Source organism: Podarcis liolepis, assembly GCF_965112155.1.
Source record: "Podarcis liolepis genome assembly, chromosome: 1".
Classification (NCBI taxonomy): Eukaryota; Metazoa; Chordata; class Lepidosauria; order Squamata; family Lacertidae; genus Podarcis; species Podarcis liolepis.
The window spans coordinates 17,064,670-17,092,073 of record NC_139554.1 but is presented as its reverse complement, the minus strand read 5'-3'; the positions used below and the strand labels follow the sequence as shown (position 1 = coordinate 17,092,073).

The following is a 27,404-nucleotide window of genomic DNA, read 5'->3' as shown; positions in this document are numbered from 1 at the left end:
TTGAGCCACAACTCCGTGGTAGAGTATCTGCTTCTCATGCAGAAAGTCCCAGGTTCAGTTCCAGACGAAGCTTGGAGAAGACCCTTAATTAAAATCCTGGACAGCTGCTGGCAGTCAGTGTAGACAATTCTGAGTTCTAGAAGGGCCAGTGATCTGACTCAGCATGAAGCAGCTTTCTATTTTCCCATACTGCCCACTGACCGTAATAATTTCCTTTAAGGACAAAACAATGGTTGCTTAAATGGACTAACCTCAAAATGCATCTAGTTGTATGGTTTATAAGCATTCGTTGTCTCGCTCTTCAGTTAAAAAAGGATTACCGCAGCAATTTCTAATAGATTTTTAAATTTTATGTAACAGGGCAACAGAACACCATAAAGTTAAGAGAGTCTGTTTTGTGAAGAAAATGAGGGTATAAATATTCAAAATAAATAAGCAAAATCCAGAGCTAAAATGACTGGAAAAAATCTCTAGGTTTGGTGGCAGGCGAGCACCACCTGCCTCGGTTCTAGTGGTAGTTGTGACCTAGAGAAGGGCATTTGAAGATGGTCTTGATGTGCCAGCAGGTTTGTGCAGGGAAAGGTAGTCCTTGAGAACCTGGACCCCAACTTTTTTAGGGCCTTCTGTTTTAAGATCAAGTGGGGTTACAAATGGACCCATTTGTTCTATTGTCTGGGGCCAGTCATTATCTTAGCTGTTGTATTTTGAACCATCTGTACATCCCAGACAAAGTCAGCCCCAAGTTCAACATACATGCAGTCGAAAACAACCACATATGTCTTCCCTCCATTTCCCTCATCTTCCTCTGTTTCCCTTGAATTTCAGATTGTAAGCTCCTTGGGACAGGGACCTGTTTCGTATTCTCTAAAACTGCATGCATCCCAATGGTTAATGCAGTTAATGGGTTAATTCTCCAGAGTCAGCTGAGATGACTCATTCCCCACAATGCATCTGCTCTCTTAGGGCTCTCTTATCTGTGTTATTGGGCAGATTTGGCAAGTAACTGTATAAAAGGGCTCAAGTTACAGCATATTGTGAGGGATATTGTGTGGTAGGAGATTGCAGGAAATGTTGCAGGCTATGTGTTGGAATTCTGGATTAGAGAGTGTCCTTCAGCTCTCTATATTGGACAAACAGGCCAAACCTTACGCCAAAGAATAAACGGACATAAATCTGACATCAAGAATCACAAAACAGAGAAACCAGTAGAACACTTCAATCTCCCAGGACATTCTATACAAGATCTCAAAGTAGCTGTTTTACTACAAAGGAATTTCAGAAATAGACTGGAAAGAGAAGCTGCTGAATTGCAACTCATTACCAAACTTAAAACCATGGAGAGACCTGGTCTGAACAAAGACATTGGATTCTTATCTCATTATACATGACTAAGCCATTTCTCACCTTCTCACCCCTTGCCTTTTCCTGTAAGACCTATTGCAGTCGTTAAGAGTCGTCAACAGGCTCATCTCAGCTATCTGCCAATCTCCCATTCCCACCACCCTTCTGAGTAATACCCCTCCCCACCTTCTCACTATATAGAAGGGTCTGGCAACTTCTGTTTCAGTGTATCTGAAGAAGTGTGCATACCAAGAACTAACTTAGTTGGTCTTTAAGGTGCTACTGGAAGGAATTTTTTTTATTAGGACTTTGCAAGCAACTGAACTAAGGATTTGGTTATGAACTTTAACAGAGCAAGGACTTTGAAGCAAAGAACCCTCTCTGGGTTCAGAGAAAGAAGACTACTTGTAACATGTGTAGATAGTGTGTAGATAGTATGTATAGTAGTGTATGTTGGTGTTGGCCTAGTAAAGACAACTGTCTTAAACACTTGACTCAGCTTCTGCAGTGCATTTATCCCAACCCTCCCCCCCCAACATGGTGCTATATAGACAATGCCAACTTTCTGATGGCATTCAGGAAAAAGTCAAAGAATTTCCATTGAGCATTACTACCACGTATAGTTCTGAAATAAAATTGTGAAACCGTAAATCCTTACTTCCCAAAAAAGTAACCTCCATTCTTCTTTTTTTGTCACTATTTTAGGAGCACAGACTTTTAGCAGTAGGACTGACTTTCGAATTAGCACCTTGAAGTTTCACCCTCTTGATCCGAATGTTTGTATCTGTGGAGGATTCAGTCCAGAAGTCAAGGCCTGGGATATCAGGTCTTCCAAGGTAAAAATAAAACTGAGTAAAAAAATTACTTGTATTTGCTTTTGATAAGCATCCTAGGAAGGGAAGATGCATGTGGCTAGGTAATGGTGCTGTTCTGGAATGGATAATTGTCATTTTCCGTTGAAGCAGCATGGGAACACAATTTTATCATTCTTGCTGTCTCTCAAAAAGGTAAACAGTCAACTACAATCTTTGATGTGCTTTCCCTGTAAAACAAATTAAAAAGAATAAAGAAAATATGAACACATCTAAAAAGTTTATTTTACATTCAGTTTTAAATATCATTTCACCTCTCTGGTAAGTCCAGGAGTTGTCTGCTGTTAAAGAATACATATTCACTAGGAGACATCAGTTTGTAAGTAAGCACTTGACTGCTATAATACTCAACTGTGAGGTTTTCAAAACTATCTCTGTTTTGTCTGTTCACTTGTAAGAATCTTTTTCATTTTATAAGCTCTACTCTACTAATAACTATGTCTAGATCTGACAGCAGGCAATTTTGTATTAAACCACCACTTGGGCTCCCTATGCATGCTTCCCTGGGAGCAAGTTCTATTAAACCTATTGGAGCTTACTTGTGAGTAGGCACGCATAGGATTGTTCTGCTAGGATTCCTCTTGCCTGGGAGCAGACTTCCTTGAACATAATGGGACTTACTTACAAGTCATAGCTGTAAAACTTTTCCCTTTTTTAAAAGGGAAATTCCCTTATTCTGAATAGGATTCCTCGCAAGAAAAGAGAAAAGTTGACAGCTATGTTACAAGTAAATGTGCATAGGGTTGCACTATTAGGATGTGGCTCAAATTTCTGCTCAGTCATGGAATATATAATGCACAAATATCAGGAAATACAGGAATCGTACTTCTCAGAGAGATGAGGCTAATTAATTATTAACTTTGCAAATTGAGTTGTATGATAAATATAGCCGACTGCATTTTTAAATACTGACTTAATTAAGAAATAATGGTAATATCTCATTGTGGTGCAAGGCAGCAATCAAATTCCCAGGATTGCAGACCAAGACTGTTGGTTTGTTATGGCAGAGGCAATTGATTAAGTAATGTAAGGTCTCTTGTGCTTTTCTATCCACAGAAGGACTGTGAAAAAACTGAAAGCTTGTCTGCATATTCTGAAATTTCAGTCACCCCTGCTTAAATCCACAATGCTGTGTCTCTTGACCTGCTGTGTGTGTTCTCCTTGGAAGTCTCAAAACCATTCTCATACAACTTCAGAGTTTGTTCTGCATTATCAGTATAGTTCTTTACTGACTTTAAAACCCTTTTGTTCAAAGCCTTTTCATTCAGTGGTCTTAATGGTATTTTTTATTAAGCCCTCTTGCATCCAACTATCTGCACTAATTCTGTCTTGGCTTCCACCTTCTGCACAAAGATCCATTTAAAGCTGGAATGTTTTGTGATCTCCTGCCACCCTTGGGGCCAAAGTAAATGTGACGTCAGAAAGTTCATGCATTTAAGGATGAATATGGGAATAGTGAGGCGCTGGTGGTTAAGCTTAGCTTTCAGCAGCAAAATAGGTGTGTGGATGAGGAGCACAGATTTCACCCACTCCTTTTGCCTGTCTTTTACCAACCCATAGTCCCTCTTCTCCCAAGCCAGTCATATCAGAGTGGGTTTGACCGTGGTAGTTGACCTCCATTGGGACAGTCCTGTATTAAACCCAGTGGGAGGCCCCTAGGCAGTTGAAATCTTTGGGGCGAGGAGCCTCTCATAGATCATATACTAATATGCCTTTGATTTTACCCTTCTACATGGCTACTCGTGAATATTCTAGGATCTGGAGTCGGTGGGAACTCGTGACACACCAACAAAGCTTCATATCTGGAGGTTTCTTATGCATGCACTCTAGTGGAATAGCATTGAACTAAGAAAGCTTGATTGTAGTTTTGTTCCAAGATCAAAGCAATATTATTATGATCCATTGTCATGGGGCCCCTAAAAGATGTGGGTCCCATAGACTGGTGCCTACTGTGCCTATTTGGTAATCCAGCACTACATTGGGACTTGGAATAATGAATAATAATAATAATAATAAATAATTTATTATTTATACCCCACCCATCTGGCTGAGTTTCCCCAGCCACTCTGGGCGGCTCCCAATCAAGTGTTTAAAAAGTACAGCGTTAAATATTAAAAACTTCCCTGAACTTCCCTGGCTGCCTTCAGATGTCTTTTAAAGATAGGATAGCTGCTTATTTCCTTCACATCTGAAGGGAGGGTGTTCCACAGGGTGGGCGCCACTACCAAGAAGGCCCTCTGTCTGGTTCCCTGTAGCCTCACTTCTCACAATGAGGGAACCGCCAGAAGGCCCTCGGCGCTGGATCTCAGTGTCTGGGCTGAACGATGGGGGTGGAGACGCTCCTTCAGGTATACAGAACCGAGGCCATTTAGGGCTTTAAAGGTCAGCACCAACACTTTGAATTGTGCTCAGAAACATACTGGGAGCCAATGCAGATCTCTCAGAACCGGTGTTATGTGGTCCCGGCGGCCACTCCCACTCAACAGTCTAGCTGCCGCATTCTGGATTAATTGCAGTTTTTGGAAGGGAGGGGGAAAGCAGATGGAGACAGAGCCAATGTCAGTCAGAGCCAATGATAAGTGGAACTAGAGCTAATCACCGACAGATCTATGATTCCTGTATTACAGGGTGTCTCTTCCAACTCGACAATTCTGTGATTCTTTGACCACACTGAGAAGGAAGGTGAAGGAACCTGATAGCCAGGGTCACTCCCTGGGTTGATTTACAAGTAAGAAGGCAGCCAAATGGAGGCTGACCAAGGGGCTGCCTGAGATTGGCGGTTCAGTGCCCACTCGCCCTAATAGACAAGACTCCACTGGTGGTTCAGCAAAAAAAAAAAGAAAAAAAAAGGATCTGTGTGTAGGGATCAACAAATCTGTCCATTTCAGTTATATTACATTCCTCGTTTTCCCAGTCTTAAATCTGGTTTTCCACATTTCTGCAGCAATTTGCTGTTTTATTTTATAGCATGAAAATTCACCAACATTTTGGTGTGCATTTCACCTAATAAAGCACATTGTTTTTGCCTGCGGTTTTGACTAATGCACACATGTTACACATTTGCCCCAGTATAATGCGTTTTGTATTTTATTTTCACCAATATAGGCACACTTACTCCAAGCTTGGTAAATGTTGTTTGGTTGGATGGTGCGAATTTTGAAGGATGTGTTTTGGTTGGTGCATTAGTTTGAGAAGTGCAAATTGGGTTGTTCCTCATTAAAATGCAGGCAAAATCAAACTTTTCCATCATCGCTGTGTGCATTTGTAGGTGGTATTATTAGCTGGGGCTGATTGGAGTTGTACTCTGTAGGGCACCAGGTTCATGAAGGCTGCTCTAGCAGATTAAGAGTTGTTGACACTTTATTATTAAAGTCCATTGTATACATTGGTACAATTTTGAGATTCATCTCTTTTTCTCCTACAGGTTTGTGTGTGTGTGTGTGCGTGTGTGTGTGCTGCTCTTTTCACTAGTTGGCTGCAAGCCTCCATTTTGGCCTAATAACACTTTTATATATAAAAAAAGTTGTAGGAAAGTTCCTGTTAAAGAATCCAACCAACTTTTTACACTAGTTTACCTTTAGTGTCTTTGACTGGTCATAAATCATTGGGGAGTAATTTCCAGCTTAGGGTAGTTCAGTATGGATCTGTTTTCTTCCATTTCCCATCTTTATATCAAGATTGTTTGTGCAAAGCGGCAAGCACAATTTCCTCTTTTTCCATTCATGTATCCTTATGGTCACATATGAGATAAGGAGGGGGGATGTTCTGTCTGGCGTATCATAATTTTGTCTCCAGTGTGCTCAGTTTATCCTTAAGTTGGAAAAAGTGGGCTAGGGACTCACTGCCCAGTTGCCTTGTCATCGTGATGCATGCAAACTGCCTATCCGTACAGCGCATGTATTTTAGACAGTGCTTTCTTCTCAGTTCATTCTTAAGATCCATGGCATTTATTCCCTCTTATATACTTGCTGCAGCTTTGATCTTATTTTGTCTTAAATTGCACTTCTAAGTCTTTCCACTTGTCATTCAGCTGAGAAGAGCAGCTGATGTGGGCGAGGCAGTTTTCCCCAACCCTCTTCCTTTCTAATTGTGGCACATGCATTGGTTATCTTTGCCAGGCCTTGGCAAAACCCATTCGCTTAATGCCAGGATCCCGCAAGAGTCATTAGCCATAGGTGTCAGTTTCATGACAATTGTCAGATGGCAATGGTGGTTGCTTTTGAGTAACCAGGCAGGACTCTGACCTGTCTTTTACAGGTTTTATTTTGGTGCAAAACTATTTACAGTGCAGAACCACAAGTTCATGTCTGCCTCAGTCGCTAGCAGAATCCGGGAGTGGTCGTTTCCGGGTCCTCCCCCAACATAAGAACTTAGTCACCCCCAGCCGTTTCCTTCCTTCTTTGCGTTTTACCCCTCTGCGCAAGGTGGGCAACGGAAGAGGTGTGTTTCCCTCCTGGCCGGCTTGCAAGGTGCGGCACTGGGGCTCCCAGCAGCATCCTCTGGTCCCTCTCCTTCTTCCCCACTGGAAGTGTGGCTTTCCCCACCACAGGAAGAGGAACTGCTTCGCAACATTTTTGGAGGTTCCCTGTGTCCCAACAGCCCCTCTGCCTCCCTTCCCTGTTCCGATGGCAGTCCTCTGACAACAATCTTGGCTTTTGTTTTTTTCAGACAATTAAGCATGTTTCAAATCCTCATCCATGTGAAGATAAGCTTGAAAATAAGTGGGAAGTCTAGGAGCCACAGGATGGTTGAGTTAGCATAGTGGGGTTGGAGAGCTGAAAATAATGCCACCATATCTGGCAACCAATGTGCCCCTTGGGTTTCGATAGTACATGGGTTGATGAGTCTAAAAAGCTCAGGGCACAGTTTTCCATGTCCCTCCAGTGGCTATGCTGACTCATTTAGCAGAAGTAAATGTATCCTCCAGGCAGGAAAGCAAGCAGTAATACCATAATTCAGGGACACATTCCATTCCAACACACAAGGAGGATTTAGAGCAGGGGTATGACAAGGTAAGGGACGCGGGTGGCGCTGTGGGTTAAACCACTGAACCTCTTGGGCTTGCCGATCAGAAGGTTGGCGGTTCGAATCCCCGTGATGGGGTGAGCTCCTGTTGCTCGGTCCCAACCTAGCAGTTCGAAAGCACTTCAAAGTGCAAGTAGATAAATAGGTACCACTCTGGTGGGAAGGTAAATGGTGTTTCTGTGTGCTGCTCTGGTTCACCAGAAGCGGCTTAGTCATGCTGGCCACATGACCCGGAAGCTGTACGCCGGCTCCCTCGGCCAATAAAGCGAGATGAGCGCCGCAACCCCAGAGTCATCCACAACTGGACCTAATGGTCAGGGGTCCCTTTACCTTTACCTATGATCAAGGTAGAGGCATAACCTATGGAGGGTCCCAGGAGCCTGGCTTCTGACATTTGCCCCCTGGGCCTGCGGCTCCCTACCTTTGTGGCCGGTCACCTTTTAAACCATACTTCCCCCTCCCTTCCCTCAGTTTGCTGGTGGCGAACCATGTTTTCACAGTGAACTTCCGAAGCATTGCAGAATTGTATTGTGCCAGCTAAAAATACCAAGATCACAGATATTGGAGAAGTCTTGGGGATTCTGTTTTTATGGCTTAATATACCCATTGCCAGATATTTAACCCTGTTGAAACCCCGGAAAATGGTTCTATATGAAATGCATGTAAATTGAGTTCTCTGCATACCAGGCTTGCCATTCATAGGATAATTCAGCAGCTACGAAAACCAACCGAGAGATTCTTCTGCCTGTATAAGAGATGGTGGCGGATAAAGAACACTTTCATTGCTTTCTTTTCTACAGCAAAGCTTCTTGAGGGTGTACTTATCTTTTTGAAAAAAAGAGAGTTAAACATTTGAATGCCTTTTTTTTTTTTTTGGCTCGTCACCAAGAACCGTTTCAGTTTATCAGAGTGGGCTTTATCACAGCTGAAATCTGTTTTAAATCTACTTGGGGATTCGTAAAAGATACCTGGTGAAATTAAGCACAAGGATGTGGCTGAAACTGCACCAGGGACTATTATTGCTTCAGATGGAAGAGACATTCCTGCCTTGTGGCACCAATGTGGCTTATGGCACTGGAAGCACCTGTCTTTCCTACCTGCAGAGCATTCATTTTAAGAGCCAGCCTGGCTACTGGAAAGAGTATATGTGCTCTATTGGATCAATAGGTGGGAGTGTGAAATGCTGGTGCTGATCAATGTATTTTACACAGTGCAACAATGTGCACGGCAGCTCAACTCAATGAAGAGAAGAGAGAGAAGTACAGTGTAAGGGTATCAGGGGGTTGCTCGAGAGCAATCAGGCAAATGCCTTCCTGGTCGGCTGTAAGGCCTTGTTTTTGGTGCCAAATAAACCTTCACCATGCAGAGCACCACTCTTCCGTGGCTCGCTCATTCATTGGCAGAATCTGAGAGTGGGTGGTCCTTGAATCTTCCCCAGCAGAATAATCGCTTAACCCCCAGTCTACGCCTCCCTTCTCGGCGCTTTAGCCTACTGCGCACGAAAGGCGTGGGCAACGGGGGACCTCCCTCCTCCCTGCATCTCCTCCTCACTAGAGGCGTGGCTTCTTTCCTCCGCTGAGGAGGTGCTGCTTCCCACAATCCCTGGGAGCTCTCTGTAATCCGTCCACTCCTTCCCTTCTTGCCCCTGTGCCAATGGCAGTTCCCTGACATACAGTCTGAAGTTAGACTACTGGCAGTGGTGTGTGTGTGTAGAATTACATGTGAAGGAATGGGGTAGGGAATACAAAGACTGATAGTCAATACAGTGGTGCCCCGCAAGACGGAAAACCCGCTAGACGAAAGGGTTTTCCGTTTTTGAGCTGCTTCACAAGACGAATTCCCCTATGGGCTTGCTTCGCAAGACGAAAACGTCTTGCGAGTGTTCCGATTTTTCCCCGCCCCCCTTTTTCTAAGCCGCTAATAGCCTTTTAGCCGCTAAGCCGCTAAGCCTTTAATAGCCGCTAAGCCTTTAATAGCGCTAATCCGCTAAGCCGCTAATAGGGTTGCTTCGCAAGACGAAAAAACCGCTAGACGAAGAGACTCGCGGAACGGATTAATTTCGTCTTGCGAGGCACCACTGTACTATTTATTTATTGCCTGCAAATCGCCCTAAGGTCACAGGGCGGGTCACAACATTAAAACACAATATTAAAAACAGCTTACAACCACAAAAACAGGCAGGACCTAAAAACATGCACCTCAAGTGCCAAAAGCCAGGGTAAAGAGGTGCATTTTCAACATTTTCTGGAAGCTGTACAGTGAAGGTGCCGAAGGATCTCTGTATAACCCCTGGACTATCTTCCAAACTGTCTCCGAAGGCATCCCCATCTTACTCTTTGTGGTAGTCCATGGAGCCTTTAAGTTACCAAGGCATGGATAACTGTGGCTAGACTGTCGCTGTCTAGGGGTGCAGTCGGTGGATAAAGCTCTACGGATAGAAGGTCATTTATGCCTTTCGAAACTCAAGAGAGAAAGACAAGTGCAACACCACTCCCTAACTGTGCACCTTATCTTGCATGGAAAGTAGAGTCCCTTCTGGAGCTGATTGAAACAGCTCCCTGGACAGCTGATCAACAGAGCCGCCACCTTGTCAAGATTCTGTTTCAGTTTTTTGCCCCATATCCACTTGACTATTGCTGTGACCCCTCATGGGCCCTTGTAGCAGTTATCTGTAGATCTGGTTCACATTACTGCAATACCCGCTATGTGGGGCTGCCTTTGAGGATTGCCAATTAGAGCTGCATGCTTATTAACAGAGACCAGACATGGAGAACATATCCCATCAGGTCTTGTAAATATACATAGGCTTCCAGACAATTTCCAAGCAAAATTCAAGGGACTGGTTTTGTCTTAAAGAGCCCTATATAACATGGGACCAGAGTATCTGAAGGATTGGCTTTAGACCTCCATTAACCTGTAATTTTGAGATCAGCCACTGAGGCCTTGCTCTCGGTCCCTCTGCCATCTATGATAAGAGGGAAGGTATATGGAGACAGGGCCTTTTCAGCTGTGGCACCCACTTCTCAAATTCCCTCCCCAGAGATCATCTGGCATGATCTTTGTTTTCTTTTCAGCTCCCAGTGGAAAGCCTTGTTCTTTGCCCAGGCCTTTTAGCGTGTGTGACTTACTTTTACGCTGGTGTTTTGTTCTGCTGCGCTCTGCTCTGAACCTACTTTTCTATATTTACTGTTATATTCTTTCTATCAGTTAATTTGTAAGACTTGCTGAGACCTTTGGCTGAAGGGCAGCGAATAAATATTACAAACAAGAACATAAATATGGGTGTGAGAGAGAGAATGAACAGAAGCGAAGTGCTCTGCATTTTCCTGTGAAAGCCTGTGGGGCAACTTCAAACTGCTGTGTGGTCAGGCTTGATGCTTTATAGTCCGGCTATGCCTTGCTCATGCAATGAGTCCAAAGCTGCAAAAATGTGGAGTCCAGGTTTCTTGCACTCATTTCTGGAGTTCACAACTGCATATCGAAGGAGGCAGCGCATCAGTGCAGAAGCGGCTTTTGACTCCAGCTCAATGTATGCTTTTCACAGTATTAAAAGTGGACGAGTCTCTTGTGTGGCCAAATGATCTTCTTTGAAGTAAGCCTTCAGCTTTGAACTCTCTTTAAGTAAGAAAAAAAATCCAGCATAATACTGGGTTGTTGTTTTTTTGTTAACATCCGACACTGTTGTGCCTCTATCTGAAAGCCGTTTGTGATTGTCCGGGAATATTGAACTTCAGTAAGCAGGCTTTCGAAAACCTGTTTGTATGTGTGAAATAAACCTGCTCATATAAAGAAGCAAAAAAACCCACCAACAACACATTTTCCTCTTCTACCAAATGGATGAGCTTACTGAAGTATGCCAGGATTTTAAAAGTGCAGAGTTTAAATAACAGTGTTTTCTTTCAGAAACCTACCAGAGCACAAATTTGGTGAAGTATCTTAGCACTAAAGCAATGTTTTCCGACATTCTTAGTTTGCTGTTTCTTGTAGGCCTGGTAGCCTTGTGTAATGGGTATGAGTTACTCGTGCGTAAACTGCTGCCTCTCTAGGCTTAATTGCCTTGGTTAAACCGTTCTGACTGCACAGCCCCTCCGTGTGGCTGTCTCAGTCGCTGGCAGAATCGGTCTGTGGGCGTTTCTTAAACCTTTTCCAGCATAAAAGCTGTCTGACTCCCAGTCGCCTCCTTCTCTCACTGCGCGGGAGTCTTCTGCGCAGGGAGGGCGTGGGTAGTGGAGGGCCTGTGCTCTCCTCACTAATCTCCAGAGAAGAATCCCGGAGCTCTCCCTCCGCTTCCCCCATTTGCTCCCCTTTAACCCTGGTGTTGCACTGATTTCCATCCTCCTCTACCGAGCTGCTTCTCCCCCTGGTGCTGGGTCCTTCACCCGCAGAATCTGGGAGCCTCCCCTTCGCCTCTCGCTCTGATGTCAGTTCCCTGACATCCTGTTTTCAAGCTTTAGATTTGGAGAGATGAACAGCCAACTACAGGCCTGAGGAAGCCCTGGATCCCCTAGCACACATCCAGGCTTCCTGGAAGGAGAGGAAGTGCCTCTGTTGCTGTGGTGACGGATCCATACTTCCCTGCCATTTTCTTCTTCCTCTTGACTCTCCTCAGCTTTGATTCTACTGCCAAGATGACTGAGGCATTGTCGTTGTTCCAGCAGGCTTTGGCATGCATCTCGGTGGGTTCTGAGTACAGCCTTTTGCAGAATTGTGAGCCCAGATCACGTTGCAAGTGGCTGATTCCTGAAATGGATATTATATGTTTTTGAAGTTGGTGTGTTCAATACTGCAAGTATAACGTGGCCCGGTTTAGGTGAGAACAATGTGTTCCCATGCAGTTCCCATCTTGTTTAGGTGGTTTTGTCCTTGTCTGAACCATGACACAGAGGTGGATTACAAACCATCTGAAGATGTTTAAGGTTCCTTGGAAAAGAGCTGGAGGTCACTAGTGCTGAGCACATGGTTTGCATTCAGGTCCAATCCCTGGAATCTCCAGGCAGGTCTAGGAAAGACCATCTAAAAGCCATTCCCAATCGGGGAATAGACGCTACCGGGCTAGAAACACTGAACTACTGCAGCTGTGGTTGGACTACAACTCCCATCATCCCTGACCACTGGTCCTGCAAGCAGGGGATGATGGGAGTTGTAGTCCAACAACAGCTAGGGGCCCAAGATTGATGAGAAACACTGGACTAATGGAATGGCTCAGGGATAACATGGATGGGTTACCTGTGGCCTTCCAGATTTTGCTGGACTACAACTCACATCATCCCTGCTGGTTGAGGCTGAAGGGGGCTGGAGTCCAACCATATCTGGAGGGCAGCATATTCCTCATCCCTTTGATTGACAGAAAAGTGGTTTCATACATTCCTATGATCAGGTTCCACTTTCCCAATGGGGCCAAAATCCAACCAAGAGGTGACAAAAATCAAGAGAGCACAAATAGAAAGGCAACTTGCTGTCTAGTTTCTTCCTACCTCTCTATGTTTTTTATTTTTCATTTTTCACAGCTCTTTTGTCTTGATGATGCAGTGTTAAGCATCTTCGAAACAAGAGGGGGAAAGATCCATGCGGCATTCCTCGGGTGCAAGTACAACATATTTACATCCGGAGGCACATTCTGCAGGGCTTTCAAGTAAACACTGCGTTTCTGAGTGCCCTAATTACGTATTTTGTTTCGTTTCGGTTTTGGAGCATCTTAATCAGAGATTAAAATACAAATGCTTATTCTGAGACTCCCAGCCACTGTTTTCTCGCTTCTTCTCCCTTTGCTTTCATGTCCCCCGTCTGCAACTAATTAGCTTCTGTCCCTCTGCCTGCCTGTCTAGCGCTCTCTGCACTTTTGTGCTTTCCTCCCTTCTGATCTTTCCAACTGTCAATATTAACTCCTTTCCCTTCCAAAGGGTCTTGTTGCCAGGCAACCGTTTCCTGTACTGCGTGCTCGTCAGAGTGCCCCTCCCTCTCCCACTAGAAGCCCACGCGTTCCTTGTGCAACTTTAAATAATTCAGAAATGTTGCTGCAGATTTTCCGATTGCAAGCTCTTCCCTCCCTCCCTGCCGGCCACCCCTAACCAAAATTTTCATTCTCCGGGCAGTTGCTGCTAGCGGTGGAGACCTTTTTTAAAAATATGTAAACTGTTATTTATTTTGACAGTCATTTTCCCAGCCAGTAGCTTACAAGTTCTCTTCTGGTAATGCTCCTTGACTTTCCCAGGGAGTTACCCATGTGTGATCATTTCTTTGCAGAAATAAAAATCAATTTACTATTAGCATGCAGATACTGAAAAAGAAGAAGTTTTAATTGCTTTGCGTGCCATGCGTGATCCCTTGGAAGTTATGGTGGAAATCAGCTGTCTCATTTTAATAGTATCCTGACTGAGAACCAGTATTGTTCTAGTACCGTAACTATGGGTTACACCAACTATATCTCTTCCAAAAGCAGCATAGTTTTCTCAGCTTTCACCCAAAAAGGTGACTATGCATTTAGAGCCTATGACTTCCCTCAAAGAATCATGGGAACTGTAGTTACTTAAGGCTGTTGGGCATTGTAGGAATCATTGGGGCAAAGTCATGTGCTTTAAATGTATAGCATATCTGCAGCCTTAACCGTGAGAGATGACAGTGTTTTGGTATGTGTGCAGAGATTAGAAAGCATGCTAAAAATGTAAAAGCCAATGTGGTCCCACCTCCATCTTGAGTTCTTCCCCTGAACTTGAATGGACATTCTCCCTCCTCTTCTTGTGACCCACTAATGTTTTGCATTAAAATAGCCTTCTTCTGCTTGGAAAGGCAATATGTCTTGAGAAGCCACCGGAAGAACGGTTGTTTTATGGTTTTTAATCCTTTTTTTTTTTAAACCACAGGTAATAAAAGTTTACAAAGCTGCGGTACAGCAAACCTTAGATATCATGTTCCTCCCTGAAGGGAAAGAATTTCTTACCAGCACTGATGCAGTAAGCCAAGATTCAGCTGACCGTACCATCATTGCCTGGGATTTCCACACAGCTGCAAAGATCTCCAATCAAATCTACCATGTGAGACTTTTATTTACTTTTTTATATTTACTTCTACGATGGCTCAATCACTATTCCGTTAAAAAAGAAAAGAGAAAAGCCCAGAGCAAATTTTTCTCTGGAAGCCGCTGAAATAAATTTGCTTCCCCCAGTCAAAAGGATGCTGAAGATTCATCCTCAGAACTAGGAGGTGGGAAGATGGACTGTTTTGGATGGGTTTGCAGTCCCTTGGAAGGAGCAGGTCCATAGCTTGGGGGTAGTCTTGGATCCCAGTATTGTCGCTGAAGGTTCAGGTGACCTTGGTGGCTAGGAGAACCAATTACCAACTACGGCTGGTTTGCCAAAGTTGGACAGAGATCACTGGGCCACTGTACTCCTTGCTCTACTAATTTCTAGACTGTGCAATGCACTCTCTGTGGGGCTGCCCTTGGAAGGCAACTCAGAAACTGGTCCGGAATTTTTTAAAACAGCTGCACTGGTTGCCTGTTCGTTTCTGAACCCAATTCAAGGTGCTCACATTAGCGTTCAAAACCCTAAATGACTCAGGCCCAAAATATATGAATGACTCCCTCCTTCACTACAGACCTTCTTGGGTGTTAAGATCAGCAGAGGGGGCGTGGTGGCTATTAGTAGTTTCACCACTCTCAGGTATTGTGAGTGCTTTTACAGAGAGGATGGATGCCCCAGGACAGGGCCTTTTCTGTGGCAGCCCCAAAGTTGTAGAATTCCTTCCCCACAGAAACGCATCTGGTCCTTTCATTGTGGAGTTTCCTTTGTATGCTGAAGGTGCATTTCTTTACCCTGGCCTTTGACCCTTGTGAGAGATATATAAATATTAGGATTGATCCTATTCGTGAGCTTGTAATATATTTTAAACTGTTTTTAATACTGTACTCTGGGACCGTATGAGAAAGGACAGGTAAGAAATCGAATAATTGTTATTAGGTAAAGGGACCCCTGACCATTAGGTCCAGTCGTGGCCGACTCTGGGGTTGCGGCACTCATCTCGCTTTACTGGCCGAGGGAGCCGGCGTACAGCTTCTGGGTCATGTGGCCAGCATGACTAAGCCGCTTCTGGCGAACCAGAGCAGCGCACGGAAACGCCGTTTAAGTTCCCACCAGAGTAGTACCTATTTATCTACTTGCACTTTGACGTGCTTTCGAAGTGCTAGGTTGGCAGGGGCAGGGACCGAGCAACGGGAACTCACCCCGTGGCGGGAATTCGAACCGCTGACCTTCTGATCAGCAAGTCCTAGGCTCTGTGGTTTAACCCACAGCGCCACCCGTGTCCCTTTCTAATTGTTATTAGTATTGGCATTATTACTATTTTGTCCTTCATCCAACAGGACTCTGCTCCATTGTGCTGCAATCTGTAGGTGCAGAGCTCAGGAGAAACAGCAGAGCACCCTTCATTATTTTGCATGGATAGTTGGAAGTAGGCCTCATGAAGTTCAGTGGGATTTGCTCCCAAGTTCTTGTCAGAGCACTACAATATTAATTTCTTCAAGGTGTTATTATCCTTGAATTGATAGCTTTACATCTTGAGTTCTGGATCAGCAAGCTGCCTGAAAAATGGCACCTTGCCCGGGAGTCTGCTATGGCGGAGGATTGTGACTCCAGACTATTGTTTGTGTATCTTGCTAGCTTCAGATTGTTAGGCCCAGGTAGCGCAGTCTTAGCAATGATAACAATAATCACCTTCCCACTTTCCACAGTGCCAAGCAGTGGCGTAGCGTGGGGGGTGCAGGGGGGGCCTGCCGCACCGGGCACAACATCTGGGGGGGGGGGGGCGTGGAAGAGACTCGAGTGCTAAAATCCACGGGTTAGGGGGCGCAAATTACTTGCCTTGCCCCGGGTGCTGACAACCCACGCTACGCCACTGGTGCCAAGTAAACTTCCCAAACTCTTGTCACCCTGGAAAGAGCCCCGTTTCTCAACAGCATCTTGGAGCCTTATTAAGTTACCGTATTTTTTTGCTCTATAAGACGCACCAGACCACAAGACACACCTAGTTTTTGGAGGAGGAAAACAAGAAAAAAAATATTCTGAATCTCAGAAGCCAGAACAGCAAGAGGGATCGCTGCGCAGTGAAAGCAGCAATCCCTCTTGCTGTTCTGGCTTCTGTGATAGCTGTGCAGCCTGCATTCGCTCCATAAGATGCACACACATTTCCCCTTACTTTTTAGGAGGGAAAAAGTGAGTCTTATAGAGGAAAAAATACGGTAAGTAAGTCCGTCTGTGCAGCACCTGATCTAAATTGTTTTTGGTTCCATTTTGCTACACACTGATCACATTTGCTTTACAATGGAAGGTTGCAACTGACGCTGCAGCCCAGCACTTCTGTACTCAAGCCGTTTTTTACATTGTTTTATTTTGTTTTTGTACGAAGCACATTTTAGACAATAATTATGCTTCTTTAACAGCCCTTAATTTACTCTTTGATTATAAATGTCAAACGAACCAGAGAACTATTCATGCATTTGTTTCAAGAATATTTATATTTCATTTACTATGCATGCTCATCAGGGAGTGAACCCCCATTGAACACAGTGGGACTTGCTTCTGAAGTAAATATGCATGGTGGCGCACCGTTAGAAATGTCAACCTGGGCTGATTAGTGATGTAGCAAAGAGCTGATTCACGCATGCATGCTAATCTCTTGATTATTTAGTCCTTGATTCCTCTCACTCCGTGGGCTTGTAACCAGACAGCTCTCTGCCTGGCCGCAACCGTTATTTTATGGTTGAGGTAGGATTGGAACTCGGGAACATCAGACACATCGCTCTGTCCACAAGTCCCCATTGGTTCTCTAGCACATTCTTGAGTTCCAACCGGATTCCTTGTAGCTGTCAAATCATGAAACATATTATTCGTCACACTGCTCAGTTTTGGGCAGAGGATGCAGAAGTTCAGTCTTCTATTCACAGGCAGGAGGAACTGTGGGTCAGTGTTAGAGCTCGTAATTTGCAGGTAGATGGTCCTAGGTTCAGTCCCTGGCAAGGCACGTTAAAGGGAATTAGGTAGCAGGTAGTGGGAACTAATAATAATAAGAAGAAGAGTTTGGATTTGATATCCCGCTTTATCACTACCCTGGGGAGTCTCCAAGCGGCTAACATTCTCCTTTCCCTTCCTCAAACACTTTGTGAGGTGAGTGGGGCTGAGAGTCTTCAGAGAAGTGTGACTGGCCCAAGGTCACACAGCAGCCGCATGTGGAGGGGCGGAGATGCGAACCCAGTTACCCAGATTACGAGCCTACCGCTCTTAACCACTACACCACACTGGCTCTCTAACTGAGACTCTATAGTGCTATTCCCATTTAGAATAGTCTGTACTGGGCTGGTTGGGCAAATATTTATTTATAATAAATTTTGTTTTTCAGTTTTTCAAAAATATTTTGACAAAAATACAGATCCAATATTTCCCAGCAAATATGTTTATTTTACCTCCCCCCCCCTTTGTGGTTTCTTTTTTTTTAAGATTTGTAACGCTGCATTTCCTTCATTATTCCAATTATTAATTACTCCCTAGTTTTCCTTTAGCATTAATTTTAACTGTCTGGTTTAAGTTAAGCCTGCTAACGAACTTACATGTGTACGGTAACCTTTCAAATAACCCACAAATTTCCCCCAGTCTTTGATGAAGTTTTTTGGACGAATATTTATTTATTAAATTTGTATGCCTCCCTGTACCTGTAGATCTCAGGGCGGTTCACAGCATAATAGTCTGATAAAAGGTAGGTCCCTGTGTTCCTCCTAGGAAGAAATCCTCCTTATACTAAATATCTCTAAAGCTGATTCATAACTTTCCTTTGGTGTGTAGGGACACAGGAGCAAGCTTCAGGCTTGCAAGGCTATTGCTATTGCATTTAAAATTCACCTGTGAATCAGGGACTCAGGCACCTCCACTAAAAATGAGAGGACAAGGATCATAGATGTTGTGTAGCCATATGTACCCTGGGAGTGTTGTGTTGTGTTATGTCTTGTTCCATCAGGGCAGACATTTCGGCTTGCCAGGCAGAATGATTGCCCCTCTCCTCTCCCCACGCCCTGTTCTGGGGGGTTCTCCCAATCTCCGCAGGGCTATTTGGGGGGGGTGCACATGGGGACAGGAGGGGGAAAGCTTCCTGTTGCAAAGGTGGAAGTCAGGCTTCCACAGATGGGAATCATTAGCTGAATCCACAGGAACCTACTCCTAGGGGTCAAGGTCCCTTCACTTCCTCCATAAAGTATTTGAGGAGGCAATGCCCTCTCAAAGTTGATGGGCATTGCCATTCAAATGGTGTGTGTGTCTTGTGATCAATTATGATGTTTTGAGACTAGCTAGGGATCATGGGAGTTGTAGGCCAAAAACATCTGTAGGGCCGAGTTTGAGGAAGCCTGCCCTAACAGATTATTTTGTGGAAATGAGGCTCTTGACAGGAGAAACAGATTCCCTACACCTGCTTTTTTAGGAACAGGAAGTTGTTAGACACCTCCCTGTTGTTAGTTTCTTGCAACTTCCTGAAGAATGAAGCTGGCTGCTTTTAGAACCGCCATCTTGTGCAGTGTAATGATTTTGCACCATTTTTAAAAGGCGTTTCCTACATAAATCCATCCGTTTCACATATAGTAGGAAGTCTGCGGAAACTCGAGTCTCTTTTGAAAACATAAAGAATCAGGGTCAGTTTGCATCCATTTATCTCTGAAAAGAACAATTCTGTCCTCGCGGAGAGATGGAGTGGATGATTTAATAGAACTTGCCCATTCCCAACTTTCTGTGATTGCCTTTGTCCGGATTTGCAGATGCACAATCCAGTGCATAAATTGTGATAGTAGGTTAGTCATTTGCACTTCAAAAGCAATGCGCTTCAGTGAATAAGAAACTGCAGAGCACTCAGTTCTGATGTATTCAGAAGCTTAAACAAAATGATTTCCTTGGGAGTTAAAAAGGAGAGTGTTATTGAATGGGGCAGTTTACTGCGCTCTCTAGAGCTAGCGTGAAATTGAGGGTTGGTTTGGGGTTGTTTTTTTGTAAACAATTACCTCCTAAAAAATGCCTTTAGTTTCATAAATTTCCATCTCTAATCTTTCAGATGGAAGGCTGCGTGCACTCCCAATACACTGAAAAGTCAATTTCCACTTTCAGCGAGGGTAAACACCATTCATTGAGCCAAAACAACTTCCATGGTTTGCCTTTCTTTCTCTCTTTTCTAAAACAGCTGGCTTTTGCATCCGAGCCTCGTGTCCATTCTACACTGGAACAAATGACCTGATCCATCCTTTATATAGGATAAGGCTGTCAATGGCTACCAATGGTGACCTTGGGCCAGTCACACTTCTTTGAAGTCTCTCAGCCCCACTCACCTCACAGAGTGTTTGTTGTGGGGGAGGAAGGGAAAGGAGATTGTTAGCCGCTTTGAGACTCCTGAAGGGGAGTGAAAGGCGGGATATCAAATCCAAACTCCTCTTCTTCTTCTTCTTCTTCTTCTTCTTCTTCTTCTTCTTCTTCTTCTTCTTCTTCTACCAGCCATGATGTCTAGATAGATAGATATGGATTTTTTTATTGATACACCAGAAGAAGTGGTTAATTCAATTGAAACAGTAAGTGTCTGGGTTCAGATCGTTTAAGAGCTGGTATGGTAAAAACCTCAGACAAAAACAGTTCAGGTATTACCTATGGGAGGAACGGCTTAGATTAAAAGTGGTGAATCTCTTTCACTGTTGCGGCTTCCTAAAAACTGGCTCCGGGGAGGAATCTTTGGGAAATAAGCAATGCTCATGTTGGTGGCCATATTTTAACTATGTGCTGTGTGAAGAAGTTACGCCTTGGACTTCTGCAAATGTCGCATTACTTCTAGGTTGCTGATACCTCCCTCTTGTGCATAGGAGTCAACTCCTAGGATCCAACCCCACCCATAAAATATTTGAGGAAGTTGATGGGCATTGCCATTCAAATGGTGTGCATGTGCCACATCATGTGATTGATTATGCTGGGGGGGGGGCTTACCTGCCCCTCCCCTCAGTATTTAATTCAAGTTGACACCCCTGCTCATGTGTATGGGGGCTGATCATCAGTCACAGCCTGAGCACCACAATGAGAAGGAATGAAAATTACTGAGGAGGTCACGGGAGATCTGCAAAATATATTGAAAAGCATTGAAAGTACTCAATTAATTGAGGTTCCCCCCCCAGCAGATCCCTGCCCCCCAAACAAATCCTGCCCACGCCCATGGTCCTCCATGGTCATGTGGATTTCCTTCCTCCACACTCCTGTTGGATAAATGCAGAACAATTTCCACCAAATTAGCACCTGGAAAGATCTGCATTTTGTCTTTACGCACTATCACATGGAGAAATTGGGAAAGATGGTCACAAAAGTTGATGTCACGCTCCAGCGTGAGCAAGTGGTCGAAGGAAACGAGGCTTGCACTGGGATGTCCTGAAAGGGCTGCTTGAGTCCTGTTTTGCAGGAGCGCAACTTTCTTTTAAGAAGCACTTCTCTCTCTCTCTTTTTTAAAAGATATTTATTAAAGTTTTTAAAGTATAACAGTAAAAATGAAAAATAAAAAGAAACATACAAAATAAAAACAGTTAAAAAACACATTGATTTTCCATAGCATATCTTCCTTACACTTATTTCCCCGGACCTCCTCGTACCTCCCTTTTTTGTATTCCACTTCAGTTTGTTAGTTCAGCAAATCCTTACCATTAAGCTTTTACCCTTTTGTAAACCTTTTTTCCTATCTCTTAAAGCATTACAGCTGGAAACCACTTAGTTTCTATCCAACATCCTTCTAGCATTCATTAATTTTACAATATTTCTGTAAATAGTCTTTAAATTTCTTACAGTCTTCTTTCACCGACTCTTCTCCCTGGTCTCGAATTCTGCCAGTCATTTCTGCCAATTCCATGTAATCAATCACCTTCATCTGCCATTCTTCCAGAGTGGGTAAATCTTGTGTCTTCCATTAAGAAGCACTTCTCATTTCCTCCATCAACATTTGCTGCTTTCGTTGTTAAAAGGGAATAATTTGCAACACGTGTCCCGTCTCCCTGAAGCGACACGATTGTCAGTCGTACAAATTACTCCGATACGGCTGTGCAGCAAAGCGAGCAGAGCAAATTGCATGCAGGGTTGATTTTTGCTGCTGCTGCTAAATCATATCATAGAAATGATTTCTGATTGTTCCGACACATGTGGGATTTCTCTGTGCCTTTTCGTAGCACCAACTAAATAAATACTGCGCGGTTCATTTCTAACGTAAATTTATTACTTGTTGTAGGGTTGGATCAAATTCCTCGACTCAGTTTGTAGGTGGTGAAATCAGGGGTTGGAGGATTTTGCTCTGGGAGAGTGTAGTTTTGTAAACAGGACACAAACACACACCCCAGCAAATACCCAGAAATTTGTCTTCTGGTTATTATTTTCTGCTCAAAACTCTATTGCTTGTTCATACAGGCAGATGAAGGAAGCAGTGGGGAGGAGTAGGGCACAGATACTACTGTCAACAATATGTAAATTGGGTTGGATCCACATTTGCACCCAGGTTTTCCACTGTGTTGTCGGGTAGAAGGCGCATTTCTCCAACAGTTCAGCTGGGGGAGAGGGCAGAAAAGAAAACCCTCAGAGAGTTTGTCAGAAAATCATTTTCAGGTTTCCTTTTTCCATTTAGCTCTTCTCACGTTTATATAGTAGCCGTCGCCATGCACGGCATTCCACAGAAGACAGGCCCCTGCCCTGAGGAGCTTACAATAGAAAATTAGATGCAGGCGAAACAGGCTGGGGAAGTGGACCTGCGTCAAAACAAGGAAAGAACGTAGATAGCTCAGTTGGTAGAGCGTGAGATTCTTGGTTCAAGCCCCACATTGGGCAAATGATTCCTGCATTGCTGGGGTTGGACTAGATGACCCTCGGGATAATAATAATAATAATAATAATAATAATAATAATAATAATAATAATAATAATAATAATAATTTATTTATACCCCGCCCATCTGGCTGGGCTTCCCCAGCCACTCTGGGCGGCTTCCAAAAGAATATTAAAATACTATAATACATCAAACGTTAAAAGCTTCCCGAAACAGGGCTGCCTTCAGATGTCTTCTAAAAGCCTGGTAGTTGTTATTCTCTTTGACATCTGGTGGTAGGGCGTTCCACAGGGCGGGCGCCACTACCAAGAAGGCCCTCTGCCTGGTTCCCTGTAACTTGGCTTCTCGCAGTGAGGGAACCGCCAGAAGGCCCTTGGCGCTGGACCTCAGTGTCCGGGCAGAACGATGGAGGTGGAGACACTCCTTCAGATATACTGGACCGAGGCCGTTTAGGGCTTTAAAGGTCAGCACCAACACTTTGAATTGTGCTCGGAGACGTACTGGGAGCCAATGTAGGTCTTTTAAGACCGGTGTTATGTGGTCTCTGCGGCCGCTCCCAGTCACCAGTCTAGCTGCCGCATTCTGGATTAGTTGTAGTTTCTGGGTCACCTTCAAAGGTAGCCCCACGTAGAGCGCATTGCAGTAATCCAAGCGGGAGATAACCAGAGCATGCACCACTCTGGCGAGGCAGTCCGCAGGCAGATAGGGTCTCAGCCTGCGTACCAGATGGAGCTGGTAAACAGCTGCCCTGGACACAGATTTAACCTGTGCCTCCATGGACAGCTGTGAGTCCAAAATGACTCCCAGGCTGCGCACCTGGTCCTTCAGGGGCAGTTACCCCATTCAGGACCAGGGAATCCTCCACACCTGCCCGCCTCCTGTCCCCCAAAAACAGTACCTCTTGTCTTTTCAGGATTCAACCTCAATCCCTTCCAACTCTGCAATATCACGATTCTATGATTATATGGTTTGTTCTGCTCAGGCCCAATTATAGGCCTGGTACAATGTTGGGACTAGAATTTGGAGCCAAGGCTTTATCCTTCTGCCGTTCTTCCCAATTCTCCACACAGGAACGTTACACCTGCCCCAGTTTTGCACCGCATCCCAAGGAGCCTGCATTCGTCGCTCAGACAAATGGCAACTACCTGGCCTTGTTCTCTAGCCTGCGGCCCTACAGAATGAACAAAAAGAAGATATACGAAGGGCACAAGGTATCCTCCCCTCTCGGCAAACTCGTAATAGATCTTGCCCTTTTAAATGCCTGCTTATGCTTCTGATTTACAGCGGGGATAAAAATTAATCGACTTCAACCCTGTTCTCTATATTTTAGTTAATTTAGAACTAAACTGAGGAGCGAGTAGAGCTTAAAATACCTGCAAGTGTTATTAGTTGCTAATAGCCTTGTCACGTATAAACCGGCTGCCGCTAACAATGTAAAGTCCTTAATGGGGCTGTCTTAATAAACACCTAGGGAAGCAATTAGGCCATTATGGTAAAAACTGACATGCTTATTACACTATGAAATTTCGGGAGGTTATAGATCATATCCCATTTCCTTAATTAACATCTTGATTTATTTAACCTCTTTCGATTCCGGATTCTTGCAGGTTGAAGGATTTGCGATAGGCTGCGAGTTTTCCCCCGACGGAATGCTACTCGTCACGGGGAGTTCGGAGGGCAAAGTGTTTTTCTACAACTATCGCACGGCTCGGATCATTCGCACGCTGTCCGCGCAAAGCCAGGCCTGCGTGTGTGCAACTTTCCATCCAGTCCTTCCGTCGCTCCTTGCTACATGTGGCTGGGATGGAGTCATCAACATCTGGCAATGATAATATCAGTGATCTTAAAAATCACATATATATATATATATATATATATATATATATATATATATATATATATATATCCTGTGTTTTGAAGTTTGCTTCCAAGTTTACTCTAGAGCAGGGTTTCCCAAACTTGGGTCTCTAGCTGTTTTTGGACTACAATTCCCATCATCCCTGACCACTGGTCCTGATAGCTAGGGGTCATGGGAGTTGTAGTCCCAAAAATAGCTAGCGACCCAAGTTTGCGAAACCCTACTCTAGAATGCTGCTGGCTCAACCATACAGGTGCCCAACTTGCTTAGCTTGGTTTTTTTCATACTTTGCCTGGAGCTGTGATACTCTAGGGCAGTGATTCCCAAATATTTTGGGAGCACAGCCTGTCTGGTTCCATAAACTCATCCTCAATGCCCTCTACCCTACCCTACAAAGCGCATTGTTCAGAATAGTGGTTTGCATGACCCACTAAGGGAGATATTAACACAATGAAATTCGAAGCAGGAGCACTGAATTGCATGTTTATTCAAAACCCGATTAAATCTATTTAATTCAACAAAATTGGTGAACTTGATCTAATGGTGCCAGCTTTTCAAAGTCTGATAGTAATTGACGCCTCCAGCACCCCCCTCCCTGCTACCCTCTTGCCTCTTAACGTCCACATTTGGAACCATTGCTCTACAGCGTCTTGATGCTCACAGAGCTGTGGTTTCCTTGCAGAATACTACTAAACCTGTGCCTGTGACTAGTTTCCACCTCTTGCTGCTATAGTTAATGAGGGAAAGAGCTTCCAAAACGAATGAGTGACTAGCCTGCAGCCCCAAGTCTATACAGTCTAGCTGCCATGACTCACTACAGAATGCACAAAACCTGTGACTAGAAGTGATTAAGAAAGGTTCAGAGTCAAGGTTAGGACCCACTGGGAGCATCGAAATGTGACCCTCTTTAAACTTGGTTGAATCTACACTTTAGCCTTTAAACCTTTTCTGTCCTAGAGACTAGAGGTGATTTTCTTTCTTTCTCCTGCTTAGCTAAAGCTGAACCTCAGCCCTTTTCTCTTTAAAACAGTTCCAGCCCTTTACCAGTACATGATTTGGCCTTGCAGGAGTTGCCCTGTTTTGAGTCCTCGGCTAAGTCATGCTAATGGGCTCAGCGCTGTGGCCGATGCAACCACAGAGACTTTTCTGGCACAGGTTACTGTCATTAAGGGTCTTGCGGGGAGTTCTACTTACAAATTGCGTTTGGGGCCTGTATGATTTGGATGCGAGTCGCTTCCATATGAACAGAAGTTTCTACAGAGGAGCTGCACTTTTAAGACTGTAGCTTTCATATAAGACAGAGATTGTCATAGCAGAGCTGGCAGTAGGAAGGAAAATGGAAACAGTAGTTTAAGTTCGTGATCCCTGTTTCCATGCCACTGATGTTCAATACTGGATAGGCTTCTTGCCCTAAAATGCAGTTATGTTTATGTATTTAACAAGTCTCAGCCAGTATGTTTTCATTCTGTGTGCTGAGCATCAGTGTTCTGTGCATTGTGGAAAATGTGTCTTCAGCTGTGGCATTTCTCCAGGGTCGAGGCAATGCTTTATATTATTATTATTATTATTATTATTATTATTATTATTATTATGCCCCTCCAACAACAACAACAACAACAACAACAACAATAAATTTTATTTATATCCCGCCCTCCCCAGCCGAAGCAGGGCTCAGGGCGGCTAACAACAATCAAATAATCCAACATTCTAAAAACATCTCATTCTAAAAATTAATTAAAATCAAATTAATGGCAACCTTTAAGCAAAATTCTGTGCAGATTGCCAGAGGAGGGAGTCAGGCTGCGCCCTGACCAAAGGCCTGGTGGAACAGCTCTGTCTTGCAGGCCCTGTGGAAAGATATCAGGTCCCGCAGGGCCCTAGTCTCTTGTGACAGAGCGTACCACCAGATTGGAGCCGCAGCCGAGAAAGCCCTGGCTCTAGTTGAGGCCAGCCTAACCTCTCTGAGGCCTGGGACCTTCAAGATGTTTTTATTTGCAGAGCGTAAGTTCCTCTGTGGGACATACCAGGAGAGGCGGTCCCCAGCCACTCTGGTGTGAGCCATCACCGAGAGATGTCAAGAGGCCAGCTTTTGTGTAGAGTGATTTGCATGAGAACCAGCGGAACTTGCATTGATCTGCCATAGATGGCGGGTAAGAACTCAGCCATTTGTACTACACACCTTTCATGCCAGACCAAAAGCGCTTGTATACATGTATTCTGTGTAAATAAGAGTGCATAGTTTTATGCTGTGCTGAGGTGAAAATTGTTAAATGTTGAAATGTATAAAGGAATCGATGAAGATACTATAAAATGTCAAATAAAAACTTTTTTTTTAAAAAAAGAAAATGGCAAAGAAGGTAAGCTAGGGCAATCCTTGCTTCCTTGTTTGTTTCCTATGCTCATATTCATTGGCAAACCAATTTACTCTCTTTTTTTTTTGCATTGACTGGGTGTTTTTATTGATCAGTTTTTTTTTCAGGGCACAGCTGTGATGAAAGTTATTGACACAATAGCTTTTTAGTTCCTTACATTTTGTAGGACATGGACTTCCATTGAACAGAGGTTACGTTAAGGACATGGCTGACACGGGGTGTTTCTTTCTTTCTTTCTTTCTTTCTTTCTTTCTTTCTTTCTTTCTTTGAGGTTATGTTATTTTCCTGTCACACGCTTCCAAAAAGCTCTCGGAGCCGCTTACAGTATATCGTAAAAACACTTAGCAGCCATAAAACAATAAGTAAAGCGCAACAGAAGCAAAGTCTAAAACAGTACAAGTCTAAAACAGTAAAGAAGCAACTTAAGAGAAACAACCAACACAATTAAAAAGCGAGTACTGCCTTCTCTGCCCACCTACAAAAAAGTTTTATGAAACAGGAAAGGAAAACCCTTGCAGTTTTCCTAAATATTAGGATAGAAATAACCTGACAAGTTGCTCTACAGAGGGAATTCTGCTTAAAACAGGAGTAGGCAAATGAATGAGGATAAGACTTTCAGTGGCTACCAGACATGATGCCTATCCTGTGCCTCCACTGTCCAAGGCAGAATGCTTCTGAATATCAGTTGCTGGATTTTGCGGATGGGGCTCAGGTCCTGCTTGCAAGCTTCCCATCTATGGAGAGCCAGTGTGGTGTAGTGGTTAAGAGCGGTGGACTCGTAATCTGGTGAACCGGGTTCGCGTCCCCGCTCCTCCACAAGCAGCTGCTGGGCGACCTTGGGCTAGTCACACGTCTTTGAAGTCTCTCAGCCTCACTCACCTCACAGAGTGTATGTTGTGGGGGAGGAAGGGAAAGGAGATTGTTAGCTGCTTTGAGACTCCTTAGGGTAGTGATAAAGCGGGATATCAAATCCAAACTCTTCTTTGTCTTCATCTGGTTGGCCACTGAAAAACTTTTGTGGAGTCAGTTCCATGCTGGTTTTGACCTTTAAAGCCCTATGCGGCCTAGGACCCTTGT

At 44.2% G+C, this 27,404-nt stretch overlaps 1 protein-coding gene across 5 annotated transcripts in view; it reads left to right on the top strand.

Annotated features, from left to right (window-relative positions):
• The window catches only part of WDR25 (WD repeat domain 25), a 99,151-nt gene extending 72,479 nt beyond the window's left edge, over window positions 1-26,672 (top strand). For 4 of the 5 annotated variants that reach the window (XM_083518984.1, XM_083518985.1, XM_083518987.1 and 1 more), the window contains 4 exons: window positions 2,047-2,177; window positions 14,099-14,269; window positions 23,168-23,308; window positions 23,705-26,672. In XM_083518984.1, the coding sequence (XP_083375110.1) occupies window positions 2,047-2,177; window positions 14,099-14,269; window positions 23,168-23,308; window positions 23,705-23,926 (665 nt within the window). In that variant the 3' untranslated portion in view covers window positions 23,927-26,672. Of the gene's footprint in view, window positions 1-2,046; window positions 2,178-14,098; window positions 14,270-19,319; window positions 19,378-23,167; window positions 23,309-23,704 lie in introns of all 5 variants that reach the window. The other variant, XM_083518986.1, reaches the window with a different exon arrangement.
• Window positions 26,673-27,404: the final 732 nt, after the last annotated feature.